The 26816-nt window shown below is 24.8% G+C and overlaps 1 protein-coding gene across 1 annotated transcript in view; it reads right to left on the bottom strand.

Annotated features, from left to right (window-relative positions):
• LOC113552457 (basement membrane-specific heparan sulfate proteoglycan core protein) overlaps positions 1-26816 on the bottom strand; it is a 146749-nt gene that overhangs the window by 83261 nt on the left and 36672 nt on the right. The window contains exons 3-6 of the mRNA XM_026955336.1: positions 4279-4502; positions 1668-2113; positions 426-585; positions 34-203 (exon numbers count right to left, since the gene is read on the bottom strand). Of these exons, the coding sequence (XP_026811137.1) occupies positions 34-203; positions 426-585; positions 1668-2113; positions 4279-4502 (1000 nt within the window). The remainder of the gene's footprint in view (positions 1-33; positions 204-425; positions 586-1667; positions 2114-4278; positions 4503-26816) is intronic.

The raw sequence follows: 26816 nt of genomic DNA, 5'->3' as shown, positions 1-26816 counted from the left end.
TCATCGGCTGATGTCATATGCGTTTAAATTTACCTTGTATGATATCGAATCCTTTATCGATAACAGTAAGCGGGCTGCTTGGATTAAATGCTCTAGAGTTTGATATGAAATAACGGAGCTGATTTTCTAATGTTTCTTTGGATTCACGTCCTTCGGATTCAATGTCAACGGTCGCTCTAACAAAAAACTCGTCGCTACTTGGCCTGAAACAAAATAGTAGCAAACCAAATTTATTTCATTTACTTATTGAATAAAACACATGTAAATTCGTAAAATCTTCTAATTGATGGTCATTGTGATTAGTTAAATTTAAGAACATATAAATGATGAGCTCATAATATATGTTTGGTGGTTATTATATATCATAAGCCATGTTATAAATTGTAAGTTTTAAGTAGAAAGTATGTTGGTAGTTAAACTCTTACTGGATTGCTACTACTCTTGGTGAGTAAGCTCCATATTGTTTTAATGCTTCATTCAGTGATAGAGTTATATTGTTGGCTAGCCATTCAAAAGCTTCGCTTCTCATATCAGCATAGTCTTTGGTATATGGCTCCATGATTGTTAAATGTACCCTAAAAATAGCTGTAAAAGCAAAATGGTTTTTTATTAATTTATAGTAAGTGGAGAAATTTATTTTGTTAAATAGTGATGATGATAAGTATACCTCAACACCTTATCAAGGAAATTATATATTTGCCAACGTATATCTTCCCCCCCCTTGACAAAATCTTAAATACGCTACTGTCATACACATATATATATATTGGTATAAATATAATCAAATCTTTGAATATCATTATAAATAAAGTAATTTGTATAATAAATTTGGTTTTATTCTTAATGTAAAAAAAAATCTGATTTTGAGAAAAATTGGATTACAGCTGCTATATCAATTTACTTATAATTTGTTTATTAAGTTTAAAATTGTTTCAGTCAATTTTAAAACGATATTCATTAAAATAAAAAACCATTTGTTGTTTATCGTAATCAAATCTTTTTAAAATTGGTAAAATATTTATTCAATTATTAGAAAAAAATATTTTTATTTACTATTAAAATATAAATAAGTATTCAATACTTATTTGTAATTTGTAGTGGTAAGAATATTCTTCACTTAAGTTTTTGATAGTTTTGATAATCTATTTAATAAAAGTATGAAACAGTTATAATTTTCATAAAAGGTAAGTTATTCATTAGTATAATAGTGAGTAATAACTAATAAAATGCACTGGAATTATATTCTTATATTAAATGCTATTTACCATATTATTAATTTAAAATATTATTTTATACTTAAATGTTACTATTTTTTTTTATCCACGCAAGTACTTATACAGCTTACTTGAAATCTTCATGTTTTACTATTTTGTTTTACTTAATCATATAGTTGTATTATAAATAAAAAATATTGTCGATGAATGATGATAAGTAAAACAGATGTTCACGTTCTCACTCATACAAAATATAATTAATGGAGTTTATTAACAGCTGTTTTATGATATGGGCACCATATGAGTTATGACAGTTTTCATATTATTAAAAAAATATTGAAGAAATATTTTTTTTTATAAATTGCCCCGTATAGCGAATATGACGTGATCTACTCTAACTAATGACTCATGAGATACGCATTTAAAAATAAAATAATACTATAACAGTATTACTTGTGCCTTGGTCGACAAATACTTGAGATGGTGATAGCGGCGCCGCGCTCGTTGGGGACTCAGTAGTCGTGGACGTTTGAGTAACTGTGGATGGTTGGGTAGCTGTGGTCTCTGTTGTTGTTGTCATTGTAACAGTAGTGGCGGCGGTGCTTGTAGTAGTGGTAGAATCGACAGTAACAGAGTTGATTGGAATATTTATAGTCAAATTAAAGCCATTCACATTATCTCTAGAGAATAGATCGTCTTGTACTCCAACTAGCCGTGGTTTGTTTGTCGTATAATGATCATCAATGTCTGGTCCATCACCCGAATGATTACCATCACCCGACGTCAGATAGTTGTCTTCATCGTCATCGAGAGATGATATATCTCCGCGATTTGGTCCACTATCTGCTACTGTCATTGACATCGTTGTATCTGCTTCTTCCTGCGTCGTTCTCGTCACCCTACAGCAAAAACGAGCTATTTATTACAATCGAAATTAGTGGAAAAATTAACTAATATACACTATAACTGAAACTTCAGTAAAAAAAACTTGTGATAAAAACACACACAATTACTAAAAAGAATATAAAAAGAAAATAAGTATTTAATAGCTCAAAAAAATACACTTACTCCCTCAAAAATAAAAATAAATAAACACAATTTAAAATATTGTCGTAAAAATATCTAAAAATACTAAAAAATACTTTTCATTTTTTTATCTAAATATTAAGCAAAAGTGTTTAACTGGATTAGATATATTAAACCAGTACATAATGTAAGTATTAATATAAGTCCACAATTATATAGATCTATTTTTTGAATGAATAAATTACAAACTTAATACTTTAGAAAAATGTAAAGATTTAAAGATTTTTTTATATTTTTACATACATTTGTTGAACTAGTAACCATAATAATTTAGAAATGAGCAATAGATAATGCAAATAAAACAAACTATTGAAATAAACGCACACATATTACGTGTAGATTTTATTTATCATTTATTATTACATACCTATGTGGATTGTAATTTTTTTTTAAATATTAAACGGCGTGAGCTATAGGCAATTTAGCACCACAGATGTAGTGTATAATATTAATGTGATATAATAACTATTATTTATATCAATATTCTATTAACAAAGTGAAAAACGTATTACTATAATAAACACATTAATTAGTATGTTATTTTAAAATATTAAATAGATCATAAGAACATCGCAACCTTATCTAAGTACTAAATTAATTATATAATTAATAATAAAACTATAATTAGATAATTATTATTTAACTATTAAGTTGAAATTAAGATATGTATAGGTAATTATTTTATAAGTACACTGTTTATACAACTGTATAATTAGTTACTTATTTTACAGCAATATTGCTAGAGAAATGAACTTAGATGAGTATCCGAAATTCGAACTTTGAATCTACTTTATTTAATTATGGCAGTAAAATTTTAGTTAAGTAATATTTATTACAATAGTCATTTTATACTTAATTTTCTTGTATATAATAAATACTAATGGTAAATGTTGACTCCTATGTATGGGAATGCTCATTTATCATAATGCATTAAAGTTCTATTTAATTTATTATTAATAAATAATACACAAATTTGTATTTATTTATTAACAAGACTGTAATTTAATACTTTATACAGTACTTTAATAATTTTAATTAACAGCTGACTCACTCGTTTGACCAAAATAAATTACCTTCACATTTTTTTAATTTATAAATAAGTCAATTATTCTTTCTTTTTCAAGAAACTTTTCTATTATTTTATCGTACAATTTAGGGCTCATTTTTAAAGCTTCTAATACATATTTTTCAATTGATATTATTCTGATACAAGTTAGCCTATCTTGACCATCAGTAAACCTATAATATGTTTTTATTATTTTTAGAACTGAAAATGTTCTTTCCAATGATCGTACTTAAAATAGTTGCTATTGCTTTAACTAGTTTATATACTCTTTTTAGCCCTAAGTTTAGTTTGTTAAATCTCATAAATATGATTATTTCAAAAATTGTTTTTTTTAGTCTAACGAATCATATAAAACATTAATTTATTTTTAACCGAAAAATATCAAAGAAACTTTTATACTGATTCTTTAACAACTTTAAATACTTCATTATGTGTTCATTAAATTTAACTAAATATCACTTAATAGACTATTTTTCTCTCTGTTCACGCTTTTTTTTTACATCTATGATTATTTAACTAATTTGAATGAATAAGAAAATATAAAATAATGACCATTGCTGATTTTAGTGAACAAATAGTAAGTATAATACCTAAATATTTTAAAAATAAATTATTGGAATGTATTATTTTAAAAAGTAATAAAATAATAATATTATAAATTATAATAACAACAAAAATTATTCTCATTGGGAAATCGATAAGTAATTATATTATTTTTAATAATATAATTAACTCCATAATCTATAAAATAAAAATAGATAAATCGTATATAATAATTCACAAGTATATAAGTAGTTATTATTGTAACTCGTAATGTAATAATATTTATTAATTAGTTACATTATGATTATGGTATAATAAATAATAATAATTAATATAACCATTATAATTATGCAGTTATTATTTCTTTACCTTGATAATATATTGGTATCAACACTAGATGATGATATAGATTCAGTAGAAGTTTTTTCAGTTGTTTCTTCTTCTCCTAAAATTGACCAAAACGATCGTTTAATCCGCTTCGCTGATCCGTGTACAAAGCTTAGCAATCTGGATACCGAATGATTAGGTGGGTTTAAACCATTCAAAATATTACTTGATGTTCGATCATCGTCAAACACCAAATCATTATCCGCCTGTAAAATCAAATGAACATATATATACATAAAAACCATTGAAATGCGTAACAGCCATAAGGCTTACACATTACAGTTTCAATAATTTTTGGAAATTCGCAATAATCATTTTTAGGTCATCAGTAAAATGTATTTGTAATATTATGTATTTTATGCTAATTACTAATTAGTACATACATAGAAATTAAAGTTAGTTTTGTAATCGCATATAGTTAAAACGAAATGAGATTATTAAAAAGCATTATTATAATTTATAATCATAAGATGAATGATTTATATCTATTAATTACTTCTAAATTAATTTCTTAGTATCACGGTTTATCAGTTATAATAATTTCCGTACTTGGTAAATATATAAATACAATTGTTTAATACTGCGTAAATATTATAAATACTAAATTACTGGAATAAATATTATTTGAGAAATTATTGTAAGAAGTTTTACTGTATAAATTAAAGAACTAAGAGGTTTTTATTTTATACATAAAATAATTATATTTCCATAAATCATTTAAAGATTTTTATTATAAAAATAAGTACTACTCTTGTACAAATAGTGATTTCGAAATCATAATAAAAGTACTAAAAATGACCTTTAAATGTACAAGAACACTCTAGTAGGAAAAAAAAGCACCTTTAAAAATCTCTACTGCCACTAGATTGCGCTAATTTATACAGTTATAGTAGAAATTATTAAACCTTTAAAAATAAAATACAATTAACATAAGTATTAAGTATTCAAATTTATTAATTAGAATAAATTTACAATAACTTTGTATTACAATACTATATGTATAATGTTATTTTACATTTTATAATATTTATAATTATTTACAAATTGAATTAAATAACTTTTCAATAAGTCTATAAATAAATAAATAGTCATGAATTTAATTATGTATTTTTATTTATCGTGTTCAATTTTTACAATACGATATTATAATAAATAATAAAAATAATTGATTAGATTTTTTTTTTAAATATTGTAAAAAAAATTCAATTTAACACTACTTTTGTTTACAGCATTACTATAATAAACATAGAATAGGTATCTAAATAGGTAGTATATAAACTTAAAATAGAAATGTTGAAGCTTAAGAGGATATCACACCCATATATTATGTTGCCTCCGTCTTACATTCTTGTATATAACATGGTAAATTTGAGTTCAGCAGATTCCATTTTGTGTTGTTAGTCTTAGTATCATAATAAATTTATTGACGTATCATCAAAATTAAAGATAAGTGTATTATTTATGATCTCTTGCTGGCTTTTCACGTTTTAATTTTTATATAATTATTTAAAATAATTATAAGTCATTTTAAAATTAAAATAACGAAAAAACCTGGGAAAAAATATAGGAAATATTTTGACTTCAAATTTAATAATAAATCAATCTGTTGTACTTTTGTAAGACAGAGATAACATATGCGCTCATCCTCTCAATTTTACTATCTTTACAAGGTGATACATTTAACGTAAGGCACTCGTTTTCATCAGAAAACAATGACATTTTTAAAAATATTTCTTCTAAATAAATTTAAGTGATTATAAAACAATATTTTAGGAAAAAATTATATTTTATCTATTCTTTAAGATTTTTACTCTTTTTAATTTTTATATTTCATAGCAGTAGGTATATATAGTTTGTAATATCTCAAACTATAACAATTAAATTTCGAAAAAGTCATTTATTAGTTATAGTTATTTAAATATTAAACGAGAAGAGTAGTGAACGAATATTTTGCAAGTTACTACTGTATGTATCACTCACTCTGTTAATCAAAACTTTAAATGCTTATTAAGTTATAACTCATAACTATACTTGCACAAAATTAAATTATGATATTTTAAAGTAGGTATTCTAAAAATATTAAACAATTTAATAATTTTGTTTTTAAAAAATTAAGATTTATCAACTGAAAAAAATATTTTCAAGAACATTTTTGAAATAATGAGTGTCTTACGTTTAATGGATCACCTACATATCTAAATATTATTTTAATTTTATTTTATACACTAAAACTTCTATAATCTATTTATTATAATAGTTATTTACGAATAATAATTTAAAATAATTAAACCACAAAAAGTCTTCGTCATTTTTTTGAAGAATAAAATATAAAATTATTTTTCAACGGGATAACTGAAAAGTTTCACTACCTGTCCAAAAATTGTTTGAATTTCTAAATATTTGTACTCGGAAAGTAAATTCAAATAAATAATTAAGATTTCTAGCTTATTTGTAAGACTTTATTTAATATTATTTAGATATATATTTGTGGAGATTGGAGAAGGTAATTTAAATTTTGAATAAGATATTTATATACAATTTAATTAATTATTAATTACCATTACTGACTATTCATTATTCATTATATTTAAATAGGTAAAATTTTGCGGTTCATAAAATGAACCTAGATTAAAATTTTTATGTATAATTGATGTTTGATATAATAATTATATAGATATATTTAATGTAACAAAAACTCTTCTATTATGAAAAATTGTAGATATAATTGATGCATATTTTTAATCGATACTAATATAAAATTTCTTTAAATAATTATATAAATTACTTTGATCTATAATATGTTCGACTGTTATGTATGTAGTAATTCTACTTCATACATTTTCCTTCAATATACTTAATTTATAGTAGGTATAATAAAATAAAATGTGGGTATATAAATTAACATCGGTTTCACCAATAAAAGATGTCTAATATTATATAATCATATAATCGGATGAGTTATTTGTTAAATCTTAAGTAATAAAGTATAATTATTACCAGAGCCAAGGTGATATTTATAGACGATCAGATAAATCAAATTACACAAATATTAAAATGTAATATTTTTTTCAAGTGGTAAAAGTATAAAGTAATATCATTTTTTTTCTAATTTTTAGCCAAACTATTAAAAAAAAATCACATATGGATTAACAACGGAACACCAAATTGGCAACCATTTTGAAATTATAACTTCTACAGATACATTAATATTTAATACGTTCTTACATAAATTCTGTATGATAAAAAAAGAGCTTCGATAAAAATAATTTTTAGACATGTTGACTATGTATCATACCACCTCAAATTTGCTGAGTTCGTAATATTGAAAGCATCATGAGTATGAATGCTGTTATGCATTATTAATGGTAAGATTATTACTAATTATAATTATTATTACATTTACATTATGTACATTCATAATTATAAAAAAAAGTACTCGAACGAATTATGAGTTATTTGTTTTTAAGCTTGTATTTATTAAACATTATAATGTATTTGAAAAATTAACGATTAAATAGTACAATATATGTGGCGAATTTTGACGCCTACTTAAAGAATTACTATGTGGGTCTTAGATGGATACTGTTAATTTACAAACTCATTAATCATAATAGAAACTATAATATACAGGGTGTCCCGCGAGGATTTACCCATTGCGATATCTCTTGAAATAATGGAGATATCATAATTCTGGTTTTTTAATAAGATTCACAGGAACAAGAACTATAAATATTTCATGTTTTAATTTATTTTTATGTTTTGGTAAAAAAGTTAAAAAATGAATTTTTTTGTTTACATATTTAAAAAAAAAAAATTTGAAGATAGCCATTTTGTAGAGTTTTTTCTGAAAATATTGACGTTTTAACATTTTAATTTCATCAATTTCCTGATTTTAAATATTTTTTCTAGTTTCGAAAAAAACTGCGAATTATTTAATACGATAGTGCCATAGTGGTATCATTGTATCAAACATGTGGCCCGCGTGCTCGTACGGCTGGCGAACGGGTTTCAGTGTGGCTCGAAATAAACTTCATATTTTATTTCTTAACTAGAAAAAATATTAAAAATCAGGAAATTGATGAAATTAAAATGTTAAAACGTCAATATTTTCAGAAAAAAACTCTACAAAATGGCTATCTTCAATTTTTTATTTTTAAATAATTAAATAAAAAAATTCATTTTTTAACTTTTTTACCAAAACATAAAAATAAATTAAAACATGAAATATTTGTAGTTCTTGTTCCTGTGAATCTTATTAAAAAGCCAGAATTATGATATCTCCATTATTTCAGGAGATATCGCAATGGGTAAATCTTCGCGGGACACCCTGTATCTTTCTCTCTTTCAATATTTATACATTTATATTAGTAATAGTCTAATAGTCTATATTCATTCATTACACATATTAAATTACAATCGTTCTCATACAAATTTGTATCTTTAAAAAATTAAAATACTATACTCAAATATCAATTTTTAATGAACAAAGTCAATGGCCAAATCATTGACGTGGAATACATTCGATCATACGCCGAATAATTGATCTTAATAAAGTATATTTTTTTATCAAATAAAAAAACCAATAACAATTATAATCATTTTGTTCAGCGTAAAATACAGTTGATACACGGGGTGTATCAATGGTACAGTAAAGTTATACCGCAGTTTATACATTTCTTATTTTTTTTTTTCAATGGGTGAAGAATGAAAATAATTTTAAATAATCGTGTCTTATGAAATATGTGACCTAAATTATATTAAAATAATGCAGTTATAGGAGTGTAGTACGATATAAAACATTCAAGACACGTTTTCAATATTAGTTACAGCTACAGCTAATATTAGGTTTCTAAGATCCCTTATTATAATAGATGCATCATGTGCTCACTCGACAGTAATATACAACAGCTAGTTGTTACGTCATTACAGATAAGTTGAGATAACCTATATATGACTAATATATGGTGCTATCTATAAAAGTTGCTAATATTATAAATATATTGGACTGAGATTTTAATGAACTTGCATTATTTTGCAAAGCTCGTTTAGTATGTATATTTTATAATTCGATGAGAAATTTTATTTTGTGTTATTTTTAAACTTTTAAAATATTTTAGTTTTTTATACTAAAGTCTAAAATTCAAATTGTTTATTTTAAAATATTTATATGCTAACGAGATTTCATATAAATTATAGTTTATATATATTAGTATTAAATACTGTTACTATATTTCACAAATATTTTAATTATCAAAGTTATAATTTTCTATACAATTATAAAGAATTATTTTTTTCAGATTAAAAGTAATAAGTTGAAGATGCAAAATTATGTTGTATTATAAAACTTTTTTCAAATTAATATTACAAATTTGTTTATTCAAAATTTATGAAATAAAAAAAATTTAGAACTTTATTTTGAATTAAAGCATAAAATCTATTTGCTTTTATCGTGTTTGTGATTTATTAAGGGAACTTCATTCTCAGCCCTACTTATTTATAATATAACCGTAGCATACTTCAATGTAAATTTAAGTTATGTATTTAAAATATACAGTGGGGTATTCATTAGTCATTACCATGTGGCATGTACACCTTCCTTATTTTATATACGTAGGTTTAAATTCTGAGTGAGATATCTTTAATTTTAGACTTCTATTAACCATACAAATTGTTCATAATTCAATAACAAAATAAAATATTATATTATACAGTCTATTAAGTAATTTACCAATAAGCGTACCTTCATTTTTTCCTTTGATAATAAATTTAATACAATTTTGATTTTATTATATTTAAAGAATGCCATACTTTTAAATACATATTCTATTTCTAATGAGAACCACCTATTCTTACAGTAAGTTGTTAGGCATTTGATTTAATTTCTGTTTTAATATTTGTGTCTAAAATCGTAATTAGAAAAAATTGTACTTGAGTTATAAAAAACGAAAAATATAAAAAAGAAGTGTAAGTCGCCATAAACCACTTCTTAAATGGTATACAAATCTTAATAATTAGAAAAATATAGAATTAAAATAAAATATATTATGAAGAATAAAAAAGGGATGAGCATGCGCCATGCTTAGTGAATCACACAGTAGACCATTATTAATATGGCATATTAATAAATAATAACCAAATTTCGTATTTTAAAAAAAATTATTCATTTTATAGAACCTAATAGAGGAACTATTTTTGATATAGAACCTTATAATTTCCTAAAATAATAAGATAAAATTTTGGATTTCGAACTATTCTAAAATCTTTATAAAAAAATTAGAAAACAACCAATAAGATAGTTGATCCAATTTGGGATAATCTAGCTCAAATGATGTCTACTTCTCTCATCAAAATGTATTTACTAAATTACCAACCCCATATTATATTGTACTAATTTAATTAAAATATTTCAGGGACAGAACAACAAATATTCTATACGTTTTTATTAAATAATTATGTTTAGGGTGTATTTTTATTATGAGTGACAGGAGAACTGAGAAATAAACCAAATATCTTAATTACCTTTGTATAATAATATATTTACTAGGTCTCGTTAAGATTAGTGTTTAAATATATTTCTGTTTAAATTCTATGTTTAGTACTTTCGCTCTAGCCATTAAAACCTAATTCCTCATTGGACGTCTATATAAATAAATAAAAATAAATATTAATTTTAGGCATTTTTAAAAATTTAGCTTACGTTATGTAAATAACTAGCTAACTAATAGCTCACCCTATATAAATGTATGACTCCGATGACATGACGCAAGCGTCTACGAGGCGCCATTTAATCATTTTACAAAATTAATAATTTTGACTAATGAACTGTAATGAAGAACACAAATATAGCCAATTATATTTTTCAGATATCTTACTGAGATCAATAAAAAAATTCTGATAAATTAAGATGGATTTTTTTTTTGTACTATATGACAATAAAACTTACAGTAAATTATTAAAGAGTTTATATTATTGTACACCTAATACAGCATTTAGTTATTTTAGATATTTTATGAAGTTATGATAATATTAAAAATGATGGTAGGTACTTTATACTTTATAGTATTTTAATATGTAAAGATTTATTTTATTCAATGCAAATTATAGTATTCTGTAATAATTACATATAAATTTTAATTAATGTATCACCATTTTAAGGGGTATTATTTAATAATAAAAAGTTAAAACGATAGATTATTTAAAAATTGTATTCATTGCCTTCGTAAAATACCATCAGTTAATGAAACAGTTAGTGTGTGCCGTGTGACCATTAACGATAAATTAGTATTTTATACAAAAAAAAAATAATAATTTTTTAGGACGATTTTATTCTATTTATTTATAAATTTACGACAGACAAATACATGTAACATAAAATGAGCACAACGTAAGTTCAAATCTTAAAGTTATATAAAGCGGTCTCATATAATGTAGTAAAATGAGTAAATACATAAAAACAATATCCCATCCATAATGGGCATTTGTTAAACAAATGCTTGTTATATCAAGTCATAAAATAACGATTGAAACATTACGCATTCCTACATATTATTTTAATAGTTTAAGGTCATTGTCTTTTATATTTAAAATGGCATGCAATAGGCACATAAAATAAACTGTTTAACTAGTAGACAGTTGATAAATGTTATGTGTCGAAATAAAAAGTATTCAAATTATAAAAGTTCCATAAAAGGAGTGTATTACCTACTTACGTTAAACATGAGGTCATTTTAAAATATAAATATGCATACAACTATATGTTTATAAATTAATTTTTATCACATATTTGATAATAAGAGAATGGTTCTTACCTACAATATTATGCAAACACATTTACACATATTAAATGTTCTTGGAAAAATAAATAATTTAAAAATGCAGTTAAATTTTTAGTTGTATCAAATATAATTTACAGGTATTTAATACTTGGACATTTGATATAGATAAATCCATTAACGAGTGCATTTTAAATATATTAATTAGAGACAAATATTTACAATACAATTCATTTAACAAAATACTTGAAAAAAAACTATACTATACTTATCTACATTTTTACTATCTATTTTTTTTTCTTGGTTTTCCTGCATTTTGTTCCACGCATGGTCTTGGCTAAGTTTTAAATGCTTATAAAATAAAAATATATTTAAAAATGTTCATATTAATAATTAATATATTTACAATTAGTTTTAAACTATACATTTTAAAATTAACCCAAAAATACATGTCATAAATAAAAAATAAGAGATTAAATTTTAGCAAAATTTTAAAATACCTAATAATTTAGTGTGGAAATTTAGTTCTTCAATATAACTATATATAAAATTAAAACTATTTTTGAAAATGACCAACAGACAAACATTCGTATATCGTGAAATGTATCACCTCGTATAGATAATTTTAAAATGATAACAATAAATTATTATGATTAAAAAACAACGCAATTTCAATGAATTTAAATAGTTTAAATATTAAGTATAAATATTATTACCTTTGACATTATTTTATCAAAACTTCTGAGTATATTATATTTTATTATTATGTACCTACCATCAATATCTATAACATACCTATTTATTTCATATATAAAATTATTTAGGTATGTTAACTGTCAATACCAATAATGTGTTAGAGATACGTATTCAAATAAAATATAATTATATAAAAATAAAACTACGAGGCAATGTTTTGACAAATATTTAAATTACTAGGCGAGGCCGTAAAATTATTAGATTTCTAAGAAGTCTGTGTATGAACTAGAAGGCATTGGTCCTTACCAATTAGCGTCAGTAATAATAATGAAATGAGGAATTTACATATGGTCCGACGGGAGATAGGTAGATACGTAATAAAAATATTACACACATATAGAGCACGATGAGAAAAGTCTTCAAAAATATATTTTACGTCATATAATTGATAGGATAGGAATGATAACCGAAAAAAAGTCGTAAACATCCACTGCTATGTACACAAGTATTATACAAACATGATGTATACAGAGTGATTCACCAAATATACTTACTTTCCTTTTATCCATTAATACGTAACACATTTATTCAAATTATGATTTTTCTAAGTTTATTTGGTTATAATATTTTTAAATAGCTTACATATCAAAAAATAATAAATTTAATGCTTTAAAATAAAATTGAATAAGCCAATCATGGGCCACTAAACCGTATATTATGTTTAAAGGATCATTAGCGCATTATTAGTACATTAAATGTTTAGTGATCGTTCGTAGAACTCAGCATTAGATTTGTATACCATTTAAAGAGTTTCATTTGACAATACAAGCTCTTTCAAATGAAAACTGTTTTACTATAAATTATCAAGCAGATTATTTGACTAAAAATGTCGATGCCTATAAACCGAAATTCGAACCCATTATTTCTGAGTAATTAAAGTTTATGCACTATAAGAATAATTAATAACGGTTTTTTTTAGAGGGACGGGGCCTTGAATCCGAAAAATCATCCCTGAATAGGATTATGTTGTATAGTGTGTGTTAATTGATACAAATTGTCGGTAAGTACATACAATAATATATGTCCACAGTATTCTTTAATAGACGTTGTTATTGTGCTATAAAAAAAAATTAAAATTAAAAAATATTAAAATACACTGAAGTATTTTTTTTTATGTAGTTGTAGGTTAGATGATACAACACTTATGACTCATATTAAGTTCGTATACACACGTTGCAGTGTATGCGGGCGGGTGTGACATATATTATAAATGAGTGACATGCGAAAACGATGGCGTTATTTTTCCTGCACGTTCTTCCTACTTGTATAACTAGTTATATACATCGTATCATTGTAATTGCGCAACAGTCGAGATTAATTGCTCAAGTATTCAACACGTTTTTATTGCTTATTTAATATTTTATACCTCCATCGTTTAATAAATTCCCTAGATACACAAAAAACAAAAGCAATACATAAGTTCAAACCACATCAGCTGCTCTTACGAAAATTGAAGTAGTAGGTACATATTATATTATATTATTAATGTTATACCAATGCCAAATGATAATCTTTATTGTACGATATAATAAACTACCTAACCTGAACCTATATATGTCTATCACCAATGTGAATTATTATAGTCGTGTTAGACAAGTGGTGTTTATGTGTCACTAATACAATAAATTGTGCGGTTTTTATTTAATAGGTATTATTACGTTCCCTCGTTATGTTTTATTAAATGTTAAAATTATTTTCTTGAGATAACTCACAGAATGATATATTAGAATTTAAAATTGTCTACATTAATTTTCTTACTTACTCTAATAAAGGCCGGCTACATCAATCGATAAGAACGTTCATATCTAACATTCACAATTACACTTTATTATATAGCTGCACCGACAAAATATTTTAGCTGTGTGTTATAAAAAAAAAATTGGAAAAGAGCTGTACCTTAATAATTTATTATCTAAAAGTGTTTTGTTTGCGCTCTGGCTAATAAAATAAAATTTATAAAGACATAAAATTATTTGTACCCTGTACCACCTATACATATAACTCGAAATATTGGTAATTATTCAAGTATAATGTGATATTGTCGAAGCAAGGCCACATTCTTTTCTCAGTATCTATTAAAATATATTATACAATTCTAGCTCATACAATTTCTTATATTATGATACATACATAGATTATTATACATGTAAATTTCAAAATTATAAATAACCTCTTTCCCTTTGAAACGTTTTTAAAAACTGACTGCATCGCACATACATAGATACACATTTAATAAATAACTTCATTTTGTCGCGGTACTTAATACGAGCTGTTAAATCACTACATATTATAACAAATGTCCAAAACTATAAAATATTATAACAAACAACATTCGAAAAATTAAAAATTGAAATATATCGTCAGTCGTAATAATAATTCGACTGATCAAATGTCAATTTTATACAGTTGGATCGCAACGCATCACATTTGTAGCATGGTATAATAATATGTTCCTGAGCCCTTCCCACCTTTACCATAATATATTAATAATATGAACTAGCATGCTGCACACATAATATTCTACAAACAACTCAACGTATCGTGTTACGCGGCAACATTATCGTACAAGAAAACAAAAAACGAATCAAAATCTAATGAATCGCTGATTTTGCATCAAGATACCCGTTATTACCAAAAAACGGGTGTACTACATGGGTGTATTTGTATTGTGTATTGATTTCATTTATAATTTAATTAGATAAGGTAAATTGTGTGTACTAATTTTTGTATCTATATTAATGAAACACAATGTTTGTGCGTGTGTGTTTAAACGATCTATAGCCAAGTCTACCGCATTCTTGGTTCTGAAATTTAATATATAAATAAATTTATACTTCGATGTCAAATTTTTGAATTTTGAATTTTAAAAAGGAGCTCTATAGGTTTTTTGACGCACGAAAATTTTTTTTGTTTGTATAGGTTTGCATTGCAGGTGTTACAAAAAATAAAACAGTTATTATAATTAGATATAATTTTAGGTCAGTATTTTATATTTTTATATTTGGTAAAAAATTTTAATTAAATGTGTAAAAATATGTGTAGTTTACATTTAACGGAGTATAATAAGACAGGATAAATTCATTGTCATTATTTGATTTATCATGTAAAACGCCGTGCAATAATTAATAAATATAATATTTATTAATATGAAATAAGAGGCAATAAATGGATGAACCTTATGCAATCCATGATTTCTGAACAATTTACATCAATAAATGCAACATGATCCATAATGTCATAGCTCTTAGGCTACTTTTTATTATTTACTTTTTACTTTTCAACAAATAAGTATTGAATAATTTATAGTTGATTTATGTAAAACTATCGTTTTTATAAATTGCTGCTTCTATAATATTAACTGCTTCTTTAATATTCAAAAATATGAATTATGATTGGACATAATTTTAGACTTTGTCAAAAGAACTCAAATAATTGCGTTAAAAATCTGTGGAGTTTATATTTAACAGAGTTTAAGAAAGGATAAATCCCAGGGCATTTAATTGTCCGCGTATGTAAGATCAGCTAGTTAGATTATTTGATTATGCATACTAAATTTGGAACTGTTCTGCGTAAATAAGTAAAAATTTTCTTTGGAAATCGTCAATTGATTAATTTAGTACTAAACTAATTTATCATACTTGAGTTTATTTTCCGTGAAGAGGAGAGGAGGGCAACTGATTCATGTTCACCCATACGTGTATGAATAATTTATACAAATATTATTTATAATATAGCAATACAGTCGTGTATAACTCGTGTTTACAGTGTGGTTATGGTGCGGCATTACAAAGTATAAACATCATATTTTGAACGAGATCCAGCGTGGTCGTCATTATATTATATTATGATACGTGCGCACCCAGGCCGCTCTGAACGACGGGCACGTCAAAGTCTGACATCGTGATCATCGACTTTCTGAAAATCGAGCCCAAGTCGTATACTGCGCCATTGCTGTAGCCGCTGCCGCCGCCATCTCAGCCAGATGTGTTTAATAATAATAAAATACATTTATTATTATTACAGTGGCGACGCGAGTTATAATAAACCACTGAAACTGTGTCAAACGATCCGGGGACCGCGGATTATGTAAACGGTGGGGCGAGGCATCGTGCAGTTTGTGGCGGCGGTGGATAAGAGAACATCATATGCACACCTACCCATTTTGTAAATACAGTATATGGGGCGGAAATACTAAAACACTATATTTATCTAATATCCATATTTATTATAGATAGTATTGATAGTGAAGATAAAAGGTATAAGTATATATTATTTACCTATAACAGTTCTAAATTTTTTTTTTCTGTGTAATTAATAAATATTTTTCAACGATATAATATACTCGTATAGTCGTATATAATCATACCTTAAATATTACGTTATTGTTGTTATTTTTATATTAATTCAATTAATTAGTCTTTCTGTCTCATACTGTATATACAAACAATAATATTGATATACATATTGCGGGATCGATACGCTATGCGGATATTATAATAAAAATGTATGAATAAAATATTTAATCGTGAAAAATTACGATATTTTCACGTTGTGGATCATGTTATATGAAGTGCAATTTTTTTTTTTTTTTTTAATAAAAAAATATACGAAACAATAGTTGCCGATAATAATATATTCAATTGTGTTTAACTACACTGTGGCTTTGCTGTTTATAGATTATCGTCCATACAATATAATGAAATATGTGTAACGCGAATACAATACTATTAGGTTTAATTGCTTCGTTAAATTCGTTTGTTTTATTTAATATGTATTAGATAACACTTAAAATGTGTTCAAGTAGATTCTACGTTTTTAAATGAATATAATATATAGATATAAAAATAATATATAAATGTATCAGTGAACATATAAATAATTAAATATAAATGAATATTATTTAATGTTAATATAATATTACTTTTAAACATAATCTAAACCTATATGTAATTTGAATAGTCTGCAGTGACGCGTTTATTTAAAACAAATTGAGAGGTGTTATACAATTGGAGTTATTAGTTATTGCCCATTTAAATAAATACTGTACGCATTTTTCATTTCAAAATCATTATCTTATAAACTATTAAAATTAACTTTATATTTTAATTAAATAATGTGCAAGATATTTTAAACAAAAATGAAAAAATTAATAAGAATAATTGTATAAATAGGTTAAAATAATAAATATATACTCATATAAATATTATATTGATTATTGATGTTAGAATATTATTAACGTAATACCAAAAAATATCTAATGGATAGGTAACATATATTTGAACCTCGCCTTTAAATTAACTAGTCTAATCAAAAATATTTACGAAAAATATAATTCATTACGGGCTACTGCCTACTATAGTTGATCCTGACGTAAACATATTTAACGTGTATAAACGACAATGTTTGACTGGCCGCTTTATTCTCGCACATGTTTTACAAATAAGAGAAGATATACACAATGGTTTCACATGAGTTGTCTAAAAATGTATATCATCCCGACATCAACCCGACTAATACTAAAAAAGATTCTTACTAGCTATATAACCATCAATCATAGCCTAAAACTCTAAATAAAAAACATATTATACACATAGTAAGATATTCTCACTTTTATTGAAAACTATTATTTTGGCAATGATATTATTGACGGATTATTCATATAAACACACGCGAGAAACTTTGTATTTACAACAATTTTGGCATAAGTTAAAATTTAAATGTTAACATCAAAAACCGACAGACTAGTCATCATTTTTTTTTTATCCCATTAGACAACTTTCTACAGAATTGAATGTTTTATTCCATCAAAATTTTGTTTATATTATAATTTTTTTAATTTAATAACGAGTTAAATAAAATTAATTTATTGTATTTTATTCGTAACTGATACATATATTTATTACATTTAAGAAGTAAGTACCTAAGTTATACAGTATATATACTATAAATAAAATTATTACAACTAGCTGGTATTAACGAGTTAACATTTAAGTACCAAATTAATAATTTATGAGATATTAACATAAGCATTTATATTATTTGAAAAAAAAAATTATCACAACATTTAGTACCACTTCACCCTAAACGATGATGACTTTAGTGATGCCATTGACAAACATATAGATTTAGATAGGTAACTACATAACTAAATCATATAGATACAAATGTTGATAATTTACTTTTAAAGTCAATGATCACAAGAATAAAGAAAGTGAATATAGTAATATTAGCCTAATAAATTTAACTTTCAACAATATGTTGATAGATACCTATAGTTATTATAAGTAATAGTTATAAATTATAGTATACATATATTATATATACTTAAATAGCGATAAAAAATATAACTACAAAATATATACGCATATACATTGGTCATCGAAAACAAAACACTAAAAAACGATAAATTAATAATATCGAACGATACATGAAAAAATATTTTAGAACATTAAACACAATAATTTTCTAAAAAAATTTTTTTTACTATTTTTATTTTTAAAAACTCTATTCAAAATAATATTCCGTTTAAAAATATAAATTTAAAAATGAGTATTTTCATTTATAAGGGTAAAAAAAAAATAGTAAAAAAAACCAATAAAATACATAATTTTTTTCCAAAAATGTTATTTTGTAATGACTTAAAATTATCAAAAAAATATTTTCTGATATAAAAATATCTCATGTTAAATGGATCACTCCATATAGTAAAACAAATACCTACCTCAGATAAATGAGAAAAATCAGAAAAAAAAAATTCTTTTTAAAAACGAAATACAAATAATCAAGAGGTTGTATAACATGTGGTACAAATATTCCAGCGAAATAAAGTATTTTGTGAAATGGGAAAAATTCAGAGAAGTGTATATTATATAACGGAATCAATATTACTAAGATGTAAAAAATCATAAATTTCATTTTAGAAACAACACTAAAAGAAATAATATCTAATTCAAATAACAAAATGGACATAATCCAGTATAGCAATATAGTATTAAATTCATTATCAATTATTTTTCATTGACCTTGTTTTAATAAAATGTTTTGTAAAATAAATGTAATTAAAATATACTACCAAAGTATCAAACAATATTTTTTAATAAAAAGTTTGTATATAGTTATCATTTTTACCCACCTACTTCTTTAAATAGCAAAATATTTTTTTAATTTTAAATTTCGATACAGAATTTTGATGCTGTATATACATTTTTATGAGTAGTTTTTTATGTATAACTTATAAACATTTAAAATATATATCTTGAATTTAAGTGACACATCTAAAAATGAAAAGAAAAATATTGGTCTTAGCGGTCCTGCACAACTCCACTTATATTTAAACTTTTAATACTTATAAATTGTAACTAATTAAATGCTCATTTAAATTTCGATTTATATGTATAAACATTCTCAGAACACTATTCTGATTCATAATAAAAAGTAAATTGTTTTTCAAAAGAGTAAAATTCTTAAAAAAAAATTAAAACGAATAAAATTGCTAAAAAATATGTATCATTATTTTGTAACTAATAAAATGTATACAACAAAATTTATGTTAATCATATTGTACGAGATAATGAGTGTTTACTGTTAAAATGATCATATGTTAATTATATTATACCTATAGACTATAATAATTAATATAATACAATAGAAATTCTCAATGATATATTTATAAAACAATACTATACATTATCTAATATATTAATTACCTATACAACATGTAAGATAACGATTTATTGTTATTTCGATACCATAATCATAAACGAGCATAACGATCTGAGTGTAATTAAACGCATACATACGGTATGAGACTTATTAAGTCATGATGATTAAAATGTTCTTATCCGTTTGTATATGCAGTTTATATGGGCACGCGATAAATCTCCGCGACTCCGCAGTACAACAGTTGACATTTATTATAGGATACATATTATAAAGTATGTATATAAATTATATATTATAACCGTACATATGATTGAGATCTCATAATAAACCATGATAGGTAATAAGGGGAATTATTCATTTGTGCTAAAAAAAAAAATTAATTCATTTTGGGTTTAGCTCATATGTGACAAAATAAAAAAAAGTATATTTTATCCAACCTCTACTATTTGAGTTAAATTTACATGCGTTGTATATGATTATAATAATCAATTAAATATATTATTTTTTTTTTAACATTGTATAATACCTATCTTAGTTATACAGATTTTTTACAAATTATAGCCTACTGGCTATAATAATAATTAATAAAATACAATTTTTTGTTTAAATAATTCAATAATACATTTTGTTTTCAAATAATAATCACTACAACCAAAACTATCTAATCTTTATTATAGTAATAAAATGCCTCTAATATGTCACCCAATTTTTTGGGTGTGCATTAAAGGGAGCATGCAAATATTCACCGTTATTGGTGATTTTAGTAAAATTTGTATTATAACTATTATAATTATTATTACCATGTAAAATCAATGTACATACGATTAAATTGGCGTAATCAAGCAGTCAGAAAAAACGTAACTTTTTTTATTTTGATACAATGGACTATACCAAAATGAATTAATTTGTAATATTTTTTTTTTTTTGCGCAAATAATGGCGATGCTCATAACAAGCATGGTTAAGATACGATTACCAAAGACAACACAACATGTCTATTGTCTATACACACAAAGCCATACAGTAATCGAATTTGTTTATGAGAAGTCAAACGAATGTAATTTTATTCGACAGTTATTTAAAAGACTTACGTCATCGTTTTGATTTTTTTTTATCAGAGTGATAACAGTATAATAACATATAATATATCATTATACCCACGTGCGCGTGTGTGCTGCGACAACGGGTAAGGGGGCCACAGCGAGTATGATATTTCAAGCAGTGTGTGTGTGTGTGTGAGAGAGAGAGAGTGAGAGGAGTGAACGAGCGCGAAGCGAAAGAGACACGGTGCAAATGGGGCCATTGTCGCTCCGAAGCACGTGCGCCTAATAAGCGTTTAACAAGTCGTCCGAGCGCATAAGTCCTTAAGTCAAAATAAATGTGTAACATGATGGCGGCGGTAGTGGCGCACATCTCTGGTACCCGGGGCACGTCTTGCTCTCAAATTCATACATGTTTAATGCTTTGGCCTTTTTTCACACCCCGTCCCCCGGACCGGAAAAAAACAAAAATTGCCCTCGGGCTATTTACGACCATTTACACGTAAATCATACAGATGTTTTATACCTGTAATATATTTTGTGTTTCCGCCCAACTACCACCGCAACATCCTATGCATTGCAAAGATAATACCGTCATTTTCTATTTATTCATTTTTTTTTTTATCACCAGTCATACATATTATTGTTATGTATATTTGTGACCCTTATATCATGTATATCATTACAAATCGCGTAACTTCTAAATAATATGTATATATTACTATCATTTTAATCCAAATTTACTATTTTGAAATCGATATTACTCTTGTATAGATTGTATTTGTCTTAAATTTTAGCTCTGCAATGAATGCATGGTTTTTCAATTATGTGTATTTATTGCTGTTTTTTTTATTATTTTTTTTTCGGGGGGGGGGGGGGGAGGTGGATTTTTTTATAAGATTTATTTTTATATTCAGAATAGTTTCTAGAAGACAATTTTTCTATGTAGTACTATTATGGAATTAGGAGAAACAATATGGATAAACTAATAAATATATAATAGGAGGATTTGAACGGTAATACTTGTGTAACACTAGTTTTCGATAAAATCAATTGTTTTTTTTTTTTTTTAATTCAACAAGTATTAATTGTTGTATAGAAATGTAAACCTTGGGAGAATTTTCAAAATATTTTGGACTTTTTGAGCTATTTATAAACTAAGAATTTTTAAAAAAAAAATAATCCGATAGGTAGAAAGATATGTTAATAAGCCAAAAAGCTTTGAAAATAATCGTATAATACATGGTTCCTCGTAAGTTTTTTTACAGTAATTAAAATATGCAGAACATACCACATTATTTTACAGTACATCATTATTGACTTACAAGAGAGGCAATAAAAGTGATATATTATAATATTTAATAATGCTTATATAACATACGTGATATTTTCTACAAAATTAGTTCAACATACCTTATTAATAATAGTAAAGTAAATTATAAAAATCCCTAAAAAAACACTATGATTACTAATATTGATATTCCTACTTTTTATATCATGTTTCAAATGTCTACAAGGTAATATGTTTTCTACATCGCGTATTGAACTGTATATAAAATGATATATGGTAAATACCATAAAATTTATAACATCATATTATTTTTCTTACTGTCTAATGGTCAAAATGAATTGTGATATATCAATGAATATAAATTACAATACCTACCTGTCCTACCTAAATTCTATTTTTAATTTATTTAAAATTTTAAGATTTGTATGTTTTATATTTATAAAAAGTATTTTAATTTATAATAATCAGTATCTATTTTTTTAATAGTGCTAATTATTGTAATACATATTCTTTTTATTACATTTTTAAAACTTTTAAAGATATCTGATAAAGTAAATACATTTATGTATTTTATTTGATCGGATTAACAATATTAAGCAGTTAATTACTATAATTTTTCATAAATCAATAAAATATATTTATTTTGATTAATTGAATAGTCAATATATTTTATTTTTTTGATTGCAAAATCGCTAGTATAATTTATGAAATTAGCCAGTATTCCGTATTTATAAATAAATTTTATATTCCCAATTAAAAATGTTGTAAATATAGTTTTGTATGAAGCAAATCAATGTTTATTATTTATAAATAAATAATATATTTTAATTTAATCAACACATATGCGGTACAATATATTATTTTGCATATTATATTAATTGTACTTAAAATCCTACTTTTAAAGGAATTTCATTTTTTGTTTTACCCTTTATATTTTTGCAAATTATTAATTACATATTTAATAGCTTGTATCATGAAATATTAGGACTAATAATAAACACTAGCACTTTACGATGTTGTTATGTCAATTGATAAAATCTAACTATCCCCAAACGAGATGGTACACGCGTCGTTATGAAATAAAAGCCTCACAACATTCCTGTCGAGTATATTACATTATTTGAGATATCTTAGATATAAATTATTAAAAAACACTAAAATAATATGATCTACGATAATTATTAAGAAACAAAGTAAATGTTTCCTATGATTTTTTTTGCCTTTCCCGCAGAAATAAAACTAGTTGTATTTGATTTCCAGAGTAAAATATTGCATATCTGACACGCACACAATGATTGTATTTTCGTTATAAATATATTACGAAAAAATTACTTTACACACATATATTCCGCAGGGATCTATATTAGGTATACCGATGCATAATAATAACGATGACGTTTGTTGGTCGTTTCGAACGGGATCAACTATACAACGATCGCGCGTGCAGTCGAAACGTTTTCGGGCGTTGTTATAATGTGGGTTACGCGCTGCTAAGTTTATGGCGATATTTTCTCGGCGGCGTCTAGTCGGAAAAATGGTCACGCGCCTACCCCCTGCAAGTTATACCTCCGCCAACCACTGTTATTGGATCTTCTCGCGGAAAACTCGGACAAATTTACCCTCTTATACGCTGACAGCGGTGGTAGGTTTTTTTTTATTTATTTATTTTCCTTTCCCCCCACCATACACCATCAAGTATAGAGGCAACACCGTCTCGTATACACACACACCGGCTGCCGCTGTTGCAGCGGTGTGATTTACAAGTTTGCCGACCCGACGGCATTTTAACACCGCACAAAGTCCGTTTAATAAGCCAATAAACGAGTTGTTGTTCTGACACGCGGAGATGACGCGATCAATGGAATACGTGAAAGTGTTACCGAAGAAAATATATAATATTATATATAATAACCTCCCGTCATCGTACTGGATGGCGGGCCGGATGCTCGTTGTATAATGTATATATATATATATATATATATATGTACTATTATATTGACGCGCGGACGATGGGTGAATTGATGAGAAATTTATGTTTTCAGAATTTCGTGAGAAGACTTGCTGCTGTGATTTGACACACCATACACCAAACTGTATATATATTGCTGATGACATTACATGTACCTATACGTCGTATATATTGTAAGTACACGTACATAAACAAGAAAGAATGTCGGAATGTCTACTTCCTGTACACAGGAAGCGTTCGTTCACATCACACACTTCGATTGTTCACAAAGGTTATAAAGGTAAGTGGGTAGTAAAAAAAATAAATGAATAACGAATGAACACGCGTCAAAATATGTAATAAAATATATGAATTGCGTTAAAAATAATCAAAAATATCTATAGCGTCCGGTGAACATAATTTACTATTTAAAGGCGTGTAGGTATAAATTGTAAAAAGGTATATAAATAAAACTTAGATAATCAAGATTTTTATATCAGTATATCACACAATTATTAACAGTTAAAACTAAACTTTTTGTAATTTCAAAATAAAAAGTAAACATAATATGTCTTATATAAAATTAATTCAATACAATATTATATCAAAAGTAATAAAAATAAATAAATCGATTGTACGTTTACGTTTTATGCGACAGGCCAACAAATAATGAATGTGTTCGTTGACTTAATATTGTAATTGAGTAAAAAAATTTACCACCATAAATAACACTCGCTACTGTAAAAAGTCATGTAGTAAAATAAAACAAATAATTTATTAATATGTCACACTCAGATAAACAGTATAAATTTTCAAGTATACAAATATGCCAATGATTAATCTAAAATAAGTTTACCTATAATCTTAGAGAAAATCAAAATATATAATATATACCTACTACTTTATTAAAAACTATAATTAAATATTACATATTAAATCTATCAAAAATTAGATAAAATTACACATACATTAGTGTTATTCCTAAAGACTTCAATTTAGATTTGTATATTATATTATTATTATAAACAATATAAACACCTAACAATAATTAAGTATTTTCTTTTAATTTTTAATGTTTTTAAGCTGTGCATTTATTATAAATATACGAGTAAATAAGCAATAAAACTCAATGATAAAAATTAATGAAATACTACTGATAAGAAATTTATTTAAATCTTATATATGTATTTATTGTAATAATATATAAAATTGTTTTCTTCTTTCGGTGCTTACTTTATCGTTTATACAGATAGACTAGGTTAATTAAATAAAATGGGAATAAATTAATGTTAATATATTAAATCAAATATTTTTTAAATAGAAACATACTAAATAAGAAAAAAATTATTATGGCTTTGTAAAACCTATTGACAGGTAACCAATAATCTAAGACATATATATATATATATAGGTTTAATTCAAAATTTTATTTTTATAATAGATAGGATTAATAATTTATACAAAATGTAATAATAAATCTATGAGCATTTTACTATAATTAGACAGATTGTTAAATGTTTATTTTATTTTCATACTACCTGCATTGAAATTTTAAAAACGTTGTTAATATAAATAACGTTTAATAATTTTGAATATTTTAAAGTAATATAACTTCTTAAATATTTCAACAAATCACTATGAAAAATTATTTACTAACGCTATTAAATAAAAAAATAACTTGTACTCACTAAGCATATTTTTTAATTTTAACAATTTTAAATATAAAAATTAAACATATTACTTTTAAAATCTATATCATTCAAGATTTAATCGTAAATATACCAGTTATATTTTCAAAAGAATAATAATGTCATTGTAACACCAATAGTTTGTCACTCCATTCAGTATCTAAAATACTCATTGTAAAAATACGAGTATAACAAATTATAAAAAGTATAGCTCCTAGAAAAATGTCATTTCATGTATTCAGTTAAATAATCTTTGGTATGAAGTTCAACGAACGAGTTTTTAAAATACAATAGTTCAGTGATGCCTCATTATACAAAGCACGTTCTCTAATGATTGTACCAAAAATATTTGTAGTGGTTTAAA

The sequence above is a fragment of the Rhopalosiphum maidis genome, chromosome 2, assembly GCF_003676215.2.
Source record: "Rhopalosiphum maidis isolate BTI-1 chromosome 2, ASM367621v3, whole genome shotgun sequence".
Lineage (NCBI taxonomy): Eukaryota > Metazoa > Arthropoda > Insecta > Hemiptera > Aphididae > Rhopalosiphum > Rhopalosiphum maidis.
This window is presented reverse-complemented; position numbering and strand designations above follow the sequence as displayed.